Source organism: Homalodisca vitripennis, chromosome X (assembly GCF_021130785.1).
Source record: "Homalodisca vitripennis isolate AUS2020 chromosome X, UT_GWSS_2.1, whole genome shotgun sequence".
Taxonomy (NCBI): Eukaryota; Metazoa; Arthropoda; class Insecta; order Hemiptera; family Cicadellidae; genus Homalodisca; species Homalodisca vitripennis.
The window spans coordinates 142,959,334-142,979,212 of NC_060215.1; the positions used below are offsets into that span (position 1 = coordinate 142,959,334).

At 34.2% G+C, this 19,879-nt stretch overlaps 1 protein-coding gene across 1 annotated transcript; it reads right to left on the reverse strand.

The window, feature by feature from the left end:
• Positions 1-1,364: 1,364 nt before the first annotated feature.
• On the reverse strand, positions 1,365-18,216 carry LOC124369955. Its single transcript, XM_046828181.1, has 7 exons — positions 18,088-18,216; positions 13,033-13,749; positions 10,780-10,961; positions 6,501-6,743; positions 3,896-4,058; positions 1,763-1,852; positions 1,365-1,581 (listed from the first exon to the last, which is right to left on the reverse strand). Exons 2-7 carry the CDS (start codon positions 13,062-13,064, stop codon positions 1,473-1,475), a joined length of 819 nt encoding a protein of 272 aa, XP_046684137.1. The 5' UTR covers positions 13,065-13,749; positions 18,088-18,216; the 3' UTR covers positions 1,365-1,472.
• Between the last annotated feature and the right edge of the window lie 1,663 nt (positions 18,217-19,879).

The following is a 19,879-nucleotide window of genomic DNA, read 5'->3' on the forward strand; positions in this document are numbered from 1 at the left end:
AAGCAACAGTCATAGTAAAATCCAGCTGGAAAACAAAAGTCCATATCATTTGTTTGTAGTAATGCACTGAAAAGCTCTTTTTCTCCTTGTTGGTAAAGTATGGATTGGGTTAATTATTTCGATACCAGTATGTGTGCTGCGAACCAACTTTGTCCATGAATGCTTCTTGTTAAACTTAATGAAAATCTTTCCTGGTTGATGGATTGTTCTTGGAGGATCCATATCTTTATTCACATGCCTTGCTGACATTGCATCCTTCTTTTAGTTCCTTTGGGGATACCATAAGGGTTGAGTTTACAGGATAGTAAACAACATTATGCAACTCAGAGAAAGTATCACATCGATCATTAATTTGTTGGCTTACTACTTTGACTTACTGGATACACTGTTACAAATATGGGCAAAAATGGACTGTATTTTTTTAAATGTTGAGATTGTTGAAAAGTAGAGGCAGTTAGCAAAGTAAGTGTATATTTAATGCTGCCTTGAGGTTCAAGAAACATGCTAAGCGTGAAAAGTACTAGCATAAAATAGGATTACAGGCAAAACTTGATTTAACATAGCAGTCAATGTGTTAAACTATGCACACACCTCTAGCTACAGAATATGTCTTTAACACTTTCACTTTGACTCGAGTCATCTACTTACTTTAGAAAAACGGGGATAGTAGCAATGCGTGTTCGCTTCAGCCAATGTGTTAAACTATGATACATCTGTAGCTACAGAAAATATTGTTAACACTTTCATTTCCACTCGAGTCATCCACCTAATTTAGGACAGCCAGGATAGTAGCAAGGTGTGTTCGCTACAGCCAGTGTGTTAAACTATGATACATCTGTAGCTACAGAAAACATTGTTAACACTTTCACTTCAATTCGAGTCATCCACCTACTTTAGGACAGCCAGGATAATAGCAATGTGTGTTCACTGCAGCCAATGTGTTAAAACCAGCTAAAACATTTCTTTTACTGTAGAAGAAATACAAAAATTGCTCTTCTCTTGAGATGGCTAACAACATCTTAATTAATATTACATCTCTATAAACATAGGTTTTCGTAATATATGAATGAAGGCCCCAAGAAAATAGATATTCTTAAATGCTAATTTTAAAAATTGAAATTAATTGAAAAATATTTATATTGTTAAAGGACTTATAAGATGTTTATGATTAAGGAGAAATTTCAGCAAGATTGATATTGTTTAAACTATTTTTCTTGTTTTAGAAAAGAAGTATTTTTGCTAAATTGAAATCATTCATATAATTTATAGATGATATAAAACATTCACGTACCATTACACACGCAGGTTTGATGTGCTTCAGTGTTTATAATCTGTATTTTAAAATAAAAAGTTGAAAGGTAAAATTCAACATTGCATGGGTTTTTACTCTTAACAGTATAATTCATCTCAAGAGTATAACACTACATTTTGATGTTCATTCACTTCAGTTCAGCCCATAAGTGGTCCAAGATTCAATGTTCCACCTGAGGTTGCGTGACTGTAGCAGGGGCCACCAACGTGACTTCTGGAAGGGCAGTAGACAACATAGGCTTTGAATCTCTGATCTCTGAATCTGTAATACTAAATTCATAATCTCTTTTAGTAAATTATAAAAAATTTAAAATAAAGATTAAATTTTAGATGATTCAGAGAACAAAATATAATGTAATCTTAAATACTTGTATTACGCTTTAGCGAAATAAGGAATGTTCTTGTAATATTTTAAGACAAAGTTTGGATCCACTCCGTGTACAGTGCTTACGTGTTGATGGGAGTTGGAGAAGGTGTACGAGAAGCAGGAAAACTGGCAATGTCATGGGTCACAGTCAATGGCCAAAAATACTCCACGCATCTGGAATAAACAACAAAGTGCATCCAGATTATAGGTTTGTCTAATTCAATAATAAATTTGTTTGATAAAAACTGGATACTTTTTTTTAATATTTGACATTTTCAGAAAATAGCTCTTAGCCCTGTTCTGTCTTAAACGCAGCAGTGTCAAATTTCTTTTATTTACTACCTAAATTAGTTATAAATAACATTTACCACTCTAGTTTCAGATTAACTAAGTCTAGATTTATGGTAACAGCCTAATCTTAATGAGATCAAAAGTTTTCTAATCTTAAACTCACTCTATCTCTGATCAAACTTTTTCTTACAATGGGTTTAACTTCATCATTGAGGTTAGGTGAAGAAGAGAACCTCAGAGTCTCTGTGACCACCACGTCATTCCTATAAGTATGAAATGTATATTCCAAAAATATTTTAAAATTATTTACCTATATTCAATAAGGGCAACAACAACAAATTTATCGATACATATTATGTTTTTATAATGTCCTTTTTCATTTGTTTCATACAATTGTAAGTTTCCTTACATATAAATTCTGTAATATTAAAAATATTTGAAAGAGCCTTATGTGACCAATTAGTTGATTTCTTAAGAACAAAAAATTTAATCTAAGATTGCCAACATGGTTTTCAAAAGGGAAAAATCAGTAAACGCCGCAGCAACAGAATTTATTGAGTCAGTAATCAATTTATTAGATGAAAAAAAGAAAGTAATGGGGGTTTTAATGGACCTAAGCAAAGCGTTTGACTCTATATCTCACCCATCCCTGCTTAAAAAGTTCCAAAATTTAGGCATAAGCGGCAAGGCTTGAATCTTATCTTGAAAATCGAAAACAATTTGTTCAAATAACACACCTTGATGGTAAAAATATTAGGAATGATTACATATCTTCAGTAAAAACTTTCAGTAAAATCTTCAGTAAAAATTATGCTGCTCTAGTAAATCATGCTTGTATGCAGACAACACAAGTCTAAATATTAATGCATCCTCATGGGGTAGCGTTAAAATCAAAATAAATAGTAATCTAATAAGTCTTGCTGATTATTTCACTGAAAAAAAAATCTGCTCCTTAATTTAGAAAAAACTAATTGTACGATGTTCCAAACAAAAAAGTGTAAAATTAATAAACCACCAATTAGCACAGGTGAGTTAATATCCCAAGTAGAAAAGGTACATTTTTTTGGATTAATTGTGGCTGAAAATCTTAACTGGGACAATCATTTTGATAGAGTTCTTTCAAAATTATCCTCCAGTTTATATGCTATGAGAAAATTAAAATATCTGTGTGATTATAAAACTTTAAAAATTATTTATTTTTCTTACATATACTCCATAATTAGTTTTGGCATATCTTTATATGACGAAACAACTTCCAAAAACCTTGATTCAATTCTAAAAGTACAAAAAAGGGCAATAAGAATTATATTGAACCTAAATCCACAAACCTCAGTAAAGGAAAAATTTTGGAATTACAGATTCTTACTGTTTACGTGCTATGTGTTTATGAAGTAATATTGTCAGTCAGGTCAAGAATCGGAGAGCAAATACTTAATGGTACTAATCACCAGTACAACACAAGACAGAGAGACGAATTGGCTACTCCTTCTCATCAATTGGCACTTTTTGAAAACATGCCACGATATGCTGGAATTAACTGTTACAAGAAAATACCCGGAAATATAAATCAGAAACTTCTTTTTCAAAATTAAAAATAAACTAAAAATGTATTTAATAAATAAAACCCTTTATTCTTTCAATGGACTATGAGGATATTGTACCATACTCTATTTTAATTTAGTAAAAGATCATAAATACATGGTCTTAATTTGTAAGTTTTTGACACCATTCAATTGTATTCATGTAATACATTATGGATAAAGAATATTTTATTTGATTTGATTTGAAATATGTTCTATAATTAATTGCAAGGGAATGTTTATATTTTTTATATTGTCTTGAGGTTGAGTGGAAGAGAGGGCTAAAACAGACTTACTCAGGCTTAAAAAAAGACATATTTCACTTCATCATGCTAGAACGACTTACTTTAGGGAATTGTTGATTACAAAAGGCTTCGGAACAGGACAGGAACCTCCACTGGAGACAGAGTTGCGAGCTGAGAGCAGGTTACTGTAGGGGCACTGTGGAGGCTCTGGTGGAGCTCCAGGAGAGCTCTGCCTGCGGAACAGTCTGGACCTGTGCCGTGTCACTGAAAACATAATTTTCCATTGTACTTTCAACCATGGCTTCCTTCATATTCTTTAAAGCCTCACTCGCCTTTTTTAGAGTGATGGGTTCTTGAGATGATGGCATGTTTTTTCTCTCTCTTAGGACAAGAAGCTTAGAAATTACACCTACTCCTAAAAGGACCTTTGTGCTGCTTCCGGAGTGATAGGATATTCTGGATGGGTAAGGTTAGGAGTAGGGGCCATCTCCTGTCAAGATCCATGAAGAAGAGTTCAGGGCAATAAACTCAGTCATGTCCCCTCAGAAGAAGGGGAAGCCAGCTCTGAACCAGCCTCTCCAGTCAAAGCAGGCAGGGAGTGACACACCCTCATGATCTCAATATTTGCGGTTAATGAGTTCCGCTCCTGGACATCTGTAAGGTTGCCCAGATTTAAGTGACACATCAGTTTTTGCTGAGCCCAGTATAATCCAGGTTTTCAACTGGAAGGTATAAACCAGCCAGAAGTGAACCCACATGGGTAGTGGTTGCATGTAGGTTCCTGTCTTAGCAAGGGCGTCTGCTATTTTTGGTACCCATAACTCCTCAGTATGAGGTAACCCATTGAAGGACAACTTGCCACTCCTGCTGTATCAGAGCTCTAAGAACTCTGAAGAATAGTTGGTGTTCATCATTTAAATGGAAATGAATAGATAAATTCCCTTGAATCATATGTTACCAATATAAAGTATGTATTGAAAAAATGTTTCAACTGAATAACAAGGAATAAGAATGGTGCAAGATGTCTATGAGGATTTAAAGGAAAATACAACACTTCTAACATAATTTTCAAGATAAGTAATTGCTTGTATATAGAATATTATGTATTGTGTATACATGTATAAATGATTGCCCTGTCAGATGGTTTCATTTATTACACATTGTGCATGAATACCCTCTCCTGTATACCATTCTGCTTCTGTCTATATATATATATATATACAGGGTGACAATTAAGTCTGGAACCTCTTTTTTTAATTTTTGAACCACAATAGAAGGAAATACCAAAGTTCACACGTGCTTACTGGTGATAGTAACGCACACATCTGCCCAATTACCGACCGGATAATCCCTTTGGGGGATGGTCCACAAGGAGTCAGACAAAATTCTTAAATAGCAGCATAGGTCAAGTTTGGTATCAAATTAAAGGTCTTACTTAGCAAAGTACAATGCCGCAAACCGGACTCCAAAAGGTGGATTCATTCAGTAGATATAGCTATTTGAATTTTAAACCAATTGAACAATGTAAATTATTAAGTATTACAAGTAAACACCAATTTTTAAGTACCTGTGATGAAAGTAAGTGTTCAAAATGTTCCCCTCCCATCATCTGACAATGTAGTAATCGAAGCCAGGAATCAATAATTATTACCAATAACACAACTACTGTTAGAATGTGAAAGTGGCAGATTGAGTCATACACAGCATCCACAGAAACTTAACGTTTGGGAAGGTATTATAGGAAATCAAATTATGAGCCCATTATTTATCAATGGTAATTTAAATGGCGACTTGTATCTAGCAATGCTCCAAAATGAGATAATTCCTGCACTACAAGCTGCTCTTGGTCGACAATTTCAAAGAATTTATTTCCAACAAGATGGCGCGCCACCACACTTTTGCTCTCCTTGTTAGAGAATACTTGGATACAATATTCCTTCACAGATGGATTGGAAGACGTGGTGCAGTAGAGTGGCCTGCTCGTTCCCCTGATTTATCTCAGCTGGATTTTTTTTTCTTTGGGATACCTCAAAGATAAAGTTTATCGTACTAAAGCCTCGAGATTTGGCGCACCTAAGAAATCTCATAGTCCAAGAAGCTCAAGATATACCTCGTGACTACCTTCAAAATGCAGTGGATGGCTTTTACAACCACCTAGGACATTGCCAGACAATGGGAGGGGAACATTTTGAACACTTACTTTCATCACAGGTACTTAAAAATTGGTGTTTACTTGTAATACTTAATAATTTACATTGTTCAATTGGTTTAAAATTCAAATAGCTATATCTACTGAATGAATCCACCTTTTGGAGTCCGGTTTGCGGCATTGTACTCTGCTAAGTAAGAACTTTAATTTGATACCAAACTTGACCTATGCTGCTATTTAAGAATTTTGTCTGACTCCTTGTGGACCGTCCCCCAAAGGGATTATCTGGTCGGTAATTGGGCAGATGTGTGCGTTACTATCACCAGTAATCACGTGTGAACTTTGGTATTTCTTTCTATTGTGGTTCAAAAATTATAAAAGAGGTTCCAGACTTAATTGTCACCCTGTATATATATATATATATATATATATATATATATATATATATATATATATATATATATATATATCTTTCCCTCCACTTAAAGTATTTACAAAATTTAAAGACTATATATATATATATATATATATATATATAAGATAGAAAATAAAGTTACCTGCACTGACAGGCACTGGGATGATGGGGAAGAAGTCACCATGAATAGGACAATGGAAACAGACCTTCTGTTCCTTGCTGTGAGCATACTTGACAAGCAGACAGACAAGTATGCCCGCAAGCATCATGAGTAGAGCGATGGCCAAGCAGACAGGTCCGAGCACTCGTGAGTTCGTACTGTTGGACACTCTCAGGACATAAGCTTCATGGTCCTCCTCTGGTGTCTGACCTTGGTACGCGATCACTGTACATTCAGTCAGTCATGACCAGTCAGAAAAAACTGAATACAGAAATCTTTATTCGTATACATGGAGTACAGAATTGTGTCAATATAATTTAGTTGTACAATCAGGTATTTAAAAATTCTTCTAGGGTGTAATATGGTTTCTGCAGCAGCCAGGCCTTGAGTGCTGTCTTGAAGTACTTCTCATCTCTGCGTCTCTTGAGGTCCTCTGGAAGATGATTGAAAAGTTTTCTCCCCATGTATGTAGGTTTCTTTTCAAATAGGGTCAGGTGGTGTGTGGGGAGGGCATAGTCACAGGCGTTTCTGGTGTCATAGCTGTGTGTGTCACCTAGCTGGTCAGGTTTCTGAGCTATTGTGAAGCAGATGGTCTCGCAGATGTAGAGTGAGACAGCTGTCAAGATCGCTAGTTCTCCAAATGCCTGACGGCATGAGTCTTGAGGAGTCAGTCCCGCAAGAATTCGAATTGCTTTCTTTTGTAGAACCAGAACCCGCTCCCTGTTTCTTACTGAGGAGTTGCCCCACACAAGTAGTCCGTACCTCAGATGAGATTCAAAAAGAGAGAAGTATGCTGTCCTGGTAGTATCATTGTTACAAGTACTTTTTATTCTTTTAAGAGCATAGATACTAGAGTTGAGCTTGCTGCAAAGACCATCAATGTGTGAGTTCCAAGAGAGATTGTCATCTATTGTTATGCCGAGATACTTGGCTTCATTATCTTGGATTATTTCAGGTAAGCCATAGTAGTCATTGGTTCTTCGGCCTTTCCATATTAATTGTTGTGTTTTGCTCTCATTAAGAACTAGGTCACTGTCTCAGACACGATCCATAATGTTCTCCAGCTATGTTAAATTTAATTAATGCTCTGCAAATATTATTATATCAGAACCTTAAAGATTTGTAAACCTCATAGCAAGATCATTCTTGGGCATGAATGTTTCATACAGCTACATCTTACTAGTCTACAAGAACTGTTCAGAAGTATAACATCCATTTTTGTGTAGTCCGAGAGCGAGTGGGGAGAGCCAAATCTTCACTGTACTGACACTACAGAAAAACCCCTAATACATAAACATGCACTTAAAATCACAATTGTAATAAAATAATTGAAAATAAGGATAGTATTAAATTTTTAGGTTTGGAAATAGACAAACCTCTTAACTGAAACATTCATGTAGAAAAATTACTTTCCAAAATTTCATCAGGTTTATAGGCATTAATTAGACTGAGAAACCTGTGTGAAAAAGAAATATTAAACGTTATTTATTTTTCATATATTCACTCAATAATATCTTTTGGAATCTCACTTTATGGTGCTACTGCTGTAAATAATCTAAATTCTATTCTAAAAATGCAGAAAAAAGCCATTAAAATCATTATTAATCTTCATAATAAAACATCCGTTAGAATAGAATATTCTTTATTGCACATATTCTTGGAGAACAGGGCAAAAGTCATGTTTATGTTACAATTGGTGTATGAGTTAGTGTTTGTCAAAAATTGTGTGTTCTACATTGAACAAATTCTTGGATGGTGTAAATTGGTCGCTCCAGTAGCCAGTTTCTCAAGGAGGCTTTGAAGTTCTTTTCTGGCAGTCTTCTTAGGGATTCAGGTAGAATGTTGAAGAACATTGCTCCTCGATAAGAAGGTTTCCTCTCAAATAAGCTGAGATGATGTTGATTTAGGAGAAAGTTGCTCCTGTGTCTGGTGTTATAGGAGTGTCCGTCTCCAGTCCTTGCTTGCCCTGATTTGATTGTATAGAGGATTGTCTCTTGGATGTAGAGTCCTACTACAGTCAGAATTCTCAGTTCTTTGAAGGCTGTTCGGCATGTGTCAAGTGGTCCTAGTCCTTTTAGAGCTCTAATTGTCCTTTTTTGTAGAACCAGCACCCTTTGGAGATTTGAGATTGTCGTGCCTCCCCAGGCTATCAGGCCGTATCTCAAGTGAGATTCAAACAACGAGTAGTATGCTGTCATAGCTACATCAGTGTTACTGATTTGTGCAATTCTCCTTATTGCGTAAAGACTGCTATTTAGTTTTTGACAGAGCTGGTTGATGTGTGGTTCCCAAGATAAATTTCGGTCCAAGGTGAGTCCTAAATATTTTCCGAATTCTATTGTAGTTACTTCTGGGAGACCATGATAGTTATTTTGAGTTAAGGAATACTTTGAAGAAAATATTATGACGGTTTATGGGATGTATATTTTTGAAACTATTTTGTCAATTAAAAACAAACTTCAGGAACTGGAATTGGTATGAGATAATCACAACCATTTCACAAGAAATCGTAACAATACCCCCCCCCCCCACATACAATGCAAAAAAACAATAAGCCCCCAATACATTGTATAATAAGGCCCCACACCTTACATATTTATAAAAAGAAACCAAAGTATATTGGATCAAAATTTTATAACAATTATTCTATTGAAATTAAGTCAGAGGCTACATTCAACAAATTTAATATAAAATTTAAAAAAGTTTCTCATCAACAAGGCTATATATTCCTTTAATGATTCCTGTGATGATTCTGTAGGTAGAGTATTCCATAATTAATAGTTTTGTGCCAAAAGCTGTTTAAATTGTAACTGTTTAAATTTTAACTGTTTTGATTGTAACCTTTTGACAGCTGTAATAATTATATTTTAAACTTTTTCTATTTCCTGTGGTATATCTCGTATTTTCTGTTATGTATTCTTGTTTTTTATTTAAATTTAGTAAGAACATGAATTAACTCCTGACTCTATTCTTGTATATGTGTGTATACGAGGGGGTACCCAAAAGTAACCGGAATTGTATTGCTGGCAGCCGGCAGCGTGTAGTACACATTCCTGCCGCTAGGCGTGTGTCGCGCAACTCATTGCGAGCTCAGTGACCCCAGTTCCGTTGTCCTAGTGCATTCTATTCGTTCGTAGTGACTGTTTTCGCTAACCCTGTTTTGTTCTTGTTTCGTTTTTTGTCATGGCAAGTTTAAGTGAACAACGTGCAGCTGTGAAATTTTGTTTTTTACTTGGTAAAAATGCTGCAGAAACTATTTTAATGTTGAATAGAGCTTACAAAGATGATGCTATGGGGAAAACTCAGGTCTACGAGTGGTTCGCTCGATTTAAAAATGGCGACATGTCGATTGAATACAAACCTCATTCTGGACGTCCATCAACCTCTCGAACGGACGAAAATGTTGAGAAAATTCGCGAACTTGTGCTCACCGACCGTCGACAGACAATTGAGGAACTATCAGAGAGTAGTGGGTTAATTTGGAGCTCGGTTCAGCGACAGTGTTCGCCAGAAAAGACCCGATTTGTGGCAGACTGGAGACTGGTTCTTCCACCACGACAACGCACCGGCACACACAGCCATCTCAGTTAGGCAGTTTTTAGCCAAAAACGGCATGGTTCCGCTGCCCCACGCACGTTACTCGCCTGCCCTCGCTCCATGCGACTTTTTTTATTTCCACACATGAAAAGAGGCTTGAAAGGTCAACGATTTGACAGCGTTGAAGAGGTTAAGAAAAAAACGAAGCTCGAGCTTGCAGCCATTTCTAAAGATGACTACAAAAAATGTTTTGATCAATGAAAATACCGTTGGGCTAAATTTATTAGTTGTAATGGAGATTATTTTGAAGGAGATAAGGTCGTATTGTAAAAAAATTTGATAATATATAATTTTTATAAAATAATTCCGGTTTTTTTTTTTGGTACCCCCTCGTATACCAAGTGAATAAAACTGTTATGAATTGAATTGAAAAACTAAAAATTGCAGTGATGGACTGCCACGCAAAAAGATTTTACATAACACCTGAATGGTACACCAACAGCATGAAGTCTAGACTGGAAAGAATTAACACAAAAGATATTACTGCGCAGAAGGCAAGAGCACAAACAACACGTCACACATGCACCAGCTAAGGTAGAACACCTTTTTTCTCTGTTTCCATCTTCGCTGGTGTGTATGTGACATTGCTTGGGTTCATAACATAATTGGGACACATACTTGTAATGCATAACTCATGTTTAATCACAAGTAGATATTATCTTACCTGTGATAATCGAGCCGATGACTAAAAATATGATGGCTGAGACAGGAAGAGCCACTTGACAGGTGGAAGCTATCTGGACCCCCGCCACTAAGAGCCCGCCCTCCACCCTCTCCACCCGTACACGGGGAACTGGGGCGGGGCAGCCTCTCTGTCCACTGCAGCCCACTGGTCTCATTTCACTTCTAGACAGCATAACTTCAGGTACCAGTTTTTTAAATTTAAAATTTAATTCAAGATTTAAAACAAAGCAATAAATAATTTTTAGAACATTACTTGTTTCCAATGCGGAGATAGCCTCTGTAGCATTAGGGGAACTTTACCTATTTTGTCTTAATTCAACCAGACAGTTGCAAAACAGTGTATACTGATTTGATCAGACAATTTAGTGAAATGTTTTCTGGTAAAAGTTTGTTCTTTGAAAATTTCACAAGTTATAGATTTCAAATGTATTTTTCAAACTAAGCTTAAGGAAAATACCAGAGGTAATTCCAGGATGTGTATTTGGAAGGGTCCAACTCATATTATAGCAAGATATTTAAAGCTGATCTTTGGCAATGGAAGAATAAGGAAGGAAACAGGATTTTTCGGACATTTGCCATTGTTCAGTGATACAAAAAATCAATAACACTATGTTTCGAGATCCACCAAACACTATGTTTTGAGATAGATGTTATGTATCTATGTGTAACTAACCTAACACAAAACTACAATCTAGAATAAAATAAACAAATCATACCAAAGCGTTGTGACACGCATAAGTCAGGAATCGCAACAACCATATTGTCAACTCCATGTACGCTTTCTCTAAAACAACTAATTAATAAAAAAATCTCACAAATTATTAAAATTGAACTAAAGAATACAGGCCACAATAGGTCTACATTGAATGACCAATCACAGAAAACTAACGAGAAACCAATATTTAATGGCAATTGGCACAGTAGAAACAAGATTGTGACAAAAAGGAAATAAGAGTGGGCCCGTTTTGTTATTAGTTCACTCTAGATGAGATTCTCAAAACCGTACTGTGACAATGCATTATTCTATACAGTAATTGATTTGTTGCATACTATCAGAATTGACTACAAAGCGGTATAATTTTGACTGATCAGTTGATCTGCTAATTTATTGTATTAATTCCGATTAACTTCCTTTTAAACAAATAAGGTTCCTGATGTATTATGAAGGCTTCATCCAAATTCACTCAATGCTCTCCGGACCAATAATGATAAGCAAATTTTTTACTTTTCTGCTGGCCCCTTTGTGAGTTTTCTTTGTGTTTGTTTATTCTAATTTCTTTTGTCTCACCTATGTATTCTCTATTACGACTACATATTATGCTGTAAACACATTTTTTTAAATCCTGTGTTCCATTTTTGAATTTGTTTTTACAAGACTTTTTCCAAGTATGATGTTTGTTTCAAATGCAGTTCTAATGTTGTACTTTCTACCTACTCTTCTAATTTTCTCCAATAATCCCAACACATAAGGGATTAACATAAATGTAAATTTTTCTCTATTCTGATTTACTAACTCAGGATCAGGATTGATTCTTCTGTTTTGTTTGCATTTGTTTATTTCAACTGATTGAGAATATCATTTGCATCTAAGATCTGAGTCAACTGTTTGAAATTCCCCTTTTGGTGGAGATATGTGGATGATTCCTTTGTTGTTTTTCATTAAGGAGTCACTAAATTGAATGAGTTTTAAATGACATTGATAGTATTTCTCCTTCCATCTGCCTCACAATGGAAGCGGAAGACCAAAACAAACTTCCTTTTTCAGATGTGTGCATATTAAGAGATGTCCTTGACCATAATTTTTCAATAGAAAACACACTCAGGAAAATGTTTGAACTTATCTATCAAAGAAGGAGTGGCCTACTCTTTGATTTGTTTGATAGAGCAAAGAGCTTTTGTTCAGATAAAGGTGGCTTAAAAGAGTAATCTCATTATTTTTTCCAGATGGTTTGGGAATATCTTGGCCCACCAATTTGGGCCTAGAATATGCCATTGGAAAAGGCTAGACTTAAAAACAACACACAACAAAAATAAAATAAATACACTTGTCAACAAATAATAATAATTTAAATTAATGTGCAATAAATTGACTACACTCAGTAAAATTCACACAATGATATAAAATGAAATACTACTTATAGTATTTGCAGCTAATAACAAAAATTATGTTCTTTTATTTGAAATAGTTTAACTAATACAAAAGAATTGTGTAGAAAATTAACCACTAACATACCTGAGAGATTCATTGTATTTGGTTTTGTCCATAACTTTACCCAACTTAAAAATTGGGTGATCATCAGTAACAATAATTGTGATAGACCACTCTATTCGAGTCAATAACGGATTTATTTGATGTATATATTACTGATAAGTATGATTGGTTGTGAGGCAAAATAGTCCAAGCTATCACATAGTCTTGAAAGTCACAGGCCCAATATAAATGTTTTGATTCACTGTTTACTATATCTGTTCATTTCATATCAGATCCTAAAAATAAATTAGAAATTTGAGTAAACAAATTTTTTCACCGGTATAAACTGTTTATTAAACCAGTTCTGACTCTGAACCAGCAGTCAGAATGAAATCATTGATGTGGAACCTTAGTCAGGCACTAATTCTCTGAACTTAAAAGTATTAACACAAATTTAAAAATCTCTTCTACACTTAATAGTGTATCACTTCACTTATATTAAAGCAGCCATCACAATTTCCAAACCAGTTTAATACTCGTTTTTCACTTGGTCTTGGAGTCTTCTTCCTTCATTTCTTCAGCACAGCTCTGCAAGAAAGAAGTGTTTTGGTATTTCTGGAGGAAGTTGGGCAACCAGAAGCATGCACTGAGGAGTCGCAGAAAGACCCAGGCCGTGAATGCTAGAGCGATGTACGACAAACATGTGACCAGCATTTTCCAAATATCTAAGGTCACGGAATAGGCCTTCATTTTGTTTTACTGAAACAAGCAATAATGCATAAGTGTTTGGGATAAGTGTTTGGGATAAGTGTTTGGGTACCTATCTTGTAGATGAATTATACATACAGGCGTGAAGACTGGTGGAACCCTAATATAGGAAGAGAATCCTGAGTCCAAAAAGTGAATTTTATTTTAAAAGTCTGTTCATGTTTGTTCATCAGTAATGATTACCAAATACATAAAATCCAATGTATCCAAAATCCAAATAAAAATATTTTCAGATGATTCTTTTTTTTGGAACTGTTAATTCTTTTATCTACATTCACAGTTTCATTGAAAAATACAAATATTCACAAAAGTGACTATAGTGATTTTGATTATGGTATTACGATTCATAACCCATTGCATGCTAAGTAAAATAGTTCAACAAACTCATATTACAATAAAATTTTCAAAATTCATGTAACTGATCTTTATTTCCATTCAACTAAAAAAGAGCCCATGATCTTAAGACAGGAGCTAAATATTCTGAAACTACACTGTACTGGTGTACGTATTTAACACAAAAGTACTTATTTTATTTGATTTAAAAAATAAGATATTTTTGAAATTGCTATAAAATTTAAAAAAATGGACAGCAATGTCATTTAAAAATATCTATTAACATTTTCACAAATCACAAATGTTATAAATTTATAATCGAGTAAAACGTACAATAACCAAGTTAAAAAGATTAATTAAAAACATTGAATAGTGTAAAATCCTTTTATAAATTCTAAAGCATTAAGAGCAAAGCAAAAGGAGGGTAGCAAGAGGCTGTATATAACAAATTTCTTTATTCAGCTGGTGAAATATAGAATATCGGCAAAGCTGGTAACCCAGATCCACCATTACATAAAGAGAGAGAATTTCTAGTGAAAGCAATGAATTAAATATTATATCCAATAAAGCAATAGATGTATTAATATATTCAGTATTTACTATATTTTGTTTGCTTATATCAAAACTTTGGTAAATAATAAGAGACCTTATATGTGAAGAAAAAAGAATTTTCTAGGAATTTGTCATCGTTCAGTGATACAAGAAAAAGTTAATACTACGTTTCGAGATCTGCAGTCTGATCTTTTCCTCAGGTGGATAACTAACCTAATATATAACTACAATCTAGATTACTAATTATTCCAGAGCATTAGTCAGGAATCACAACAGACATGTATTTCAACCTCTTGCACACTATTTGTTAAATATGCACTTAGTAAAATCGAAACACTAATTATTATTCTAATCTAAAGAATACAGGTCAAAATAGGTCTGCTGAACGGCCAACTAATGAAAACTGACCAGAAGCCAATAATAAATGACGATTATCACAGCAGACACAAGATGGCGGCAAATCAGGAAACGAGGGTGGGCCTTTACTGTTACAACTAACATTGTACAACTCCCCAGGAGGGTTCACTTCTGGCTGGTTTATACCTTTCAGTTGAACCCACAGTGGGTACAGCAAAAACTGATGTGTCATTTAAATCTGGGAAACCCTATGGATGTCCAGGAGCGGCACATCACTAACCGTAAATGTTGATTCTGGGGCGCAAGGGTAATTTGATAGGTCTAGTCTACTGCCGGCGATGACTATTGGAGTTGGTGGAGTTTGTTCTATAAGAGTCAAAGGTTCTTGTCAGCCTAGATATAAGGGTGTGCCACCCCTGCCTGTTTTTACTGGAGAGGCTGGTTCAGAGCTGACTTGAAATTAGTGCCCTAAAATTTTTCTCATGAATCTTGATGGGAGGTGGCCTCTACTCCCAACCTTACCCATCCAAAATATCCTGTCACTTTGGAAGTGGCGCAAAGGTCCTTATAAGACTAGATGCAATTTTCTAAGCATTTTATCCTAACAGAACATAAAACCTTGTACTAGGTGTCCCTGGATGCACACTATACCAAACAGTGTACCTTATGAGACAAACAACTTAGAAGGAAAGCAGCCATCTATATGTCATAACAGCTTGATAGGAGAAAATCTAAGCATCCTTCCAGTAGATAGAGACACAGGTGGAATCATTTAAACCACCTTATGATGATTAGTCAAAATTAGGTTATCTACACATAACATAACTATGATGGGAAGGGTTGATTCAATGTTAATGTTGAGGTTAGCCCAATTTCACGTTCCATTAAAGGAGCATCTGAAATTTGACACCGTCACAGACTTGACTCCTGGAATCTGGAGTCCACGTCTGTTCAGAGAGAGACTGCTGCTTCAGTCGTGCACCTGATGAGATAATGAGAATTCTTCTTCATCTATATTACACTGGATGGCTGCTGAGGAAACCAGACAGAGCTCTTTTTCAGTCTAGGTGTCTCTAATGTCAAAACGATGCAGAGTTTGTTTTGGACATCTTCATCACAGACTTAATTGTACCTCTTCAGATGGAGGTGGACTCCAGATTCCATTATATGATACTAAGAAAACACACATTACACATATTACATTAGATGATCTGTTTGAAAGAATAAAACACACTCTTAACTCATGTCTTCAGGAATTCTAGATCTACAATTAAAAGTCCGGTTAAGAACAGTTTCGAAGTTTTAGTTTTTTTTAAATGAAAATTTCTACATTTATTTTTAAAAGAAAAGTTAACCAGTGGTTATTTCCATTGTTTACCGAGGATGCAGAGGCAGTGCTGTCTATGAACTACGGACGGACAGTCGGACCTGTATAAAACCACACCTCCTCCCTTCATCATCCGTTACCACTACAACAGGCCCATTTTGTTCTGCTGCTGTACTGTTTTTCTTGTTGCTTATAACTTATTGTAAACTAAACTTCAACTGGTGATCTTGAATACTTTAATAAGTTTACACAATTTTTACCTTTCGTTGTTTTAAAATTTTATACATTTTGAGTGTTCAGTTTTTAATTAATTACATTTTTCCAAGAACAATGCTTTTCCTTACTGTGCTTTTTTAAAGTAATAAAAAAATGTATTCAATCATGTAGTTTTATAAGATTGTGATAATGTAAATATTTTACATTTAGTTGGGGAAAAAATTCATTCTTATCTACAAATCTGAAATCTAATGTTGACAGATAGAACCAGTCCAGCTACCTATATTTATACCATTCTTCTTTTATCAAGAATTTCCAAGTGAGACATCAGAAAACTTGGGGTCACTGTCAAAAACACTCGCCCCAGGAACACCCATTTTCAATGAAGGATTTTTGGCAATAACCCCGTCTTATGACTCCTCATTTTCAATGTTTTGAAAAAAGAAAAATAATGGTACAAATTAGAGTTCTATAGGTTCACTCTATCCAACATAGCATCCAGTCAAAGTTAGAATTTTAATTTTATACAAAGGGTACCCATTGTGCATAGATTGGTCTGAAATTGAAGTATTAGTCAATGGTTTGTCCAACTTAAAATTTTTTATTTTCTCCCCATCAAGCATTTTGTGGGAGTTGAAATCGATCTAAAACGTTTTAAAGTGATGTTATTAAGTATTCACAAAAGAGATTGAAAGTTCTCATTTATTTAAAAATAATAATAGGTGTTGTGCCTTTTGGGACACCTGGTTTATGTGGGTACTATATAGAGCACATATTAATTCAACACAAAAAACACACCCTTCTTTGTATGTTTAGATTTGAAGGATCTCATTATAAGAGGATCTTATATTTACATTAAAAATTTAATCTTTTTATAGTTTTATTATTCCTCTTTGACTGTCCCAAAAAAACACACATTTTCCAAGTTAATCAATAGGCTTCACAACACTATTAATCAGCACTCACGCAATAATAAATTTTTATTACTGTTTCACTTTCACACCACTGAGAATTTCAGCTTTGGTAAGTCAAATATAATTTTAAAAAGCTATTTGCGTAGCTGGTATATTATGCAGTGAACATATTAAGGAATAATTTCCTCCAATAAACAGATATAAAGCAAATTATGAATAGAAATGAGAAACAAATTTACATTTACATATTTTTACAATTCCATTGTCTATTTACTGGTATTTTCTCAAAATTTCTTAACTGTTTCTTCTGAATTTACAAAATAATGTCACTTGAGCACGTTTATAAAACCAGTGTTCTGATAAATTTTTACGACTGTTCAAAAATATTATAGTTTACAAATTATAGTTTAATTTAAGTGCTATGAAAAAGTAAAACTTATGGTATACTAATAAAACATTCTGGAAAAGCTGGATCCTATTAATGAAAGGTAGGAAAAGGATGCTCACCACGATAACATAAACATAATTTTCACATTTCCTTTTCTGTTGTATGTTACTTCACCAGAATTAACTGTGTAAAACTGTTATACTATAAAATAAATATTTATTATTGAACCATGAATTACTCACCTCACCTACAACATCACACACTTCTGTGTCTGTCGGTCTGTCTCTGTGGTGGTGTAGGTGATAATCAATTCCCATCACTATGGCCACAGTGACCACACAAAACACAATGTCCGTTTGCTGTCGTTCAATCTGATCGAAACCACCTCATCATTCTTTCAAGCTCTCGTGCAAGTCTCTGTTTATCAATGTTAAATGCCACACGAATTACGGACAGACCTTCTAAATATACTGCCCTTATTTTTATTCTGGAAAACATATTATATATTGAATAATAAACCAAAATACACCAAATAATAAACTGCCAGTGCTGAATTTTTCAGACTTTAAGTGTAAATAAATACAGACACCCAACCAATTCCTTTTTAGTAGTCAGGTTACAGTAATGTGTACATTTGAACATTTATTTGAATGTCAAAGGTTTTAGATACGTCTTGATTATTTTCATAACAAAACAAAACGTGTCTTGGTTATTTATTGATACAAAGATTGGTGAAGTTTCTTTTTAGTATAAATAACTTTAATTATATTAATATCATTTAATTTTAATATCCATTGAATTGTAACAAATTAAAACTTTGTGAATTATGTTTAAATATCATAAAATGTAACATATGATTGATCTGGATTGAGCTAGATATTAAATTCTTCAATCTAATGAAATTTGACCTAAAGTTTATAAATAAATAAAACCACATTATTGGCACAAACTTTCTAGAATTCTTTATACATTAAAAGAAAATATTCCTAGAAAGTTTCCAGTAATTCCTAATTTAAAAAAATTAAAATTACTGTTTGCCAATGGCTCCTACTTGCCAGTTTCAGTTATTAATGGAGATAAACTTGTTTTGACATGATTTTGCTTATGGTAACATTGGCAATACTCCACTTTTGGCGAAAGCTTTACCAGCTCCATGGAAACATTGGAAATCCACAAGTTTTACTTTTTGTATCTAAAATTATACCTATAATATTCTAATTTAATTATAATTTACTCCTCTTCATAAGGTTTTAGCCCTAGTTTTCCTAAATGAAGTTAGAGGTATGCACTTAACTATGTGTTATGGTTTGGGAATCGTAAAAGTTTAATCAAAACTTTCTTATTTAGACTGCATACTTTTTTTTTAACAAAAATTTATCTTGGTAATATTCAAAAATATAAATTAAGAAATACATATTTACGCATACACCGAGTCTACATCGTTCTAACTTATTTAGTTTATATTTATGTTGGTTGATAGAAAAACTCAGTTACAAACTGCAAGTCATGTTTCAGAGAAACTACAGTTTTGGTACAAATATTAAGCGATGTTGTAAATATCTTAATACCATAGGAAGGTACATATTTTTAATTAATTTTTTATCTAGTTTTCACTATTGTGATATATATTTTTTAAATAACCAATTCTTCCAAACCTTAATCTAAAAATTCTGCTGCCCAGAAGTTATTTGTTGTTTACCACCATTTTTGACAAATTAGTGTTCTCAAACTTAAAGACTACAAGAGAGAACATGTGGTGGTCAGAATCGGGACTAAATCCTAGTCATAAGAAAGATGCCCCATCTTTTTTCAACCGTATTGTCTGATTACCGAACCTTGGATAGGATTCATGTGGGTGTCAGGTCATACGCACATCTGTAACAGATCAACTTAAATTTCAAATAGTTTGCTGCAAGATCGGCAAGCAGAAGTTGTCGCGCACCACAAACAGCTCATAATGCAAATCAGATATTATGTTTTTCATCACATGTAAGTCTAAAATAATTAATAAATACTTCAACTTTATGCTGGAAT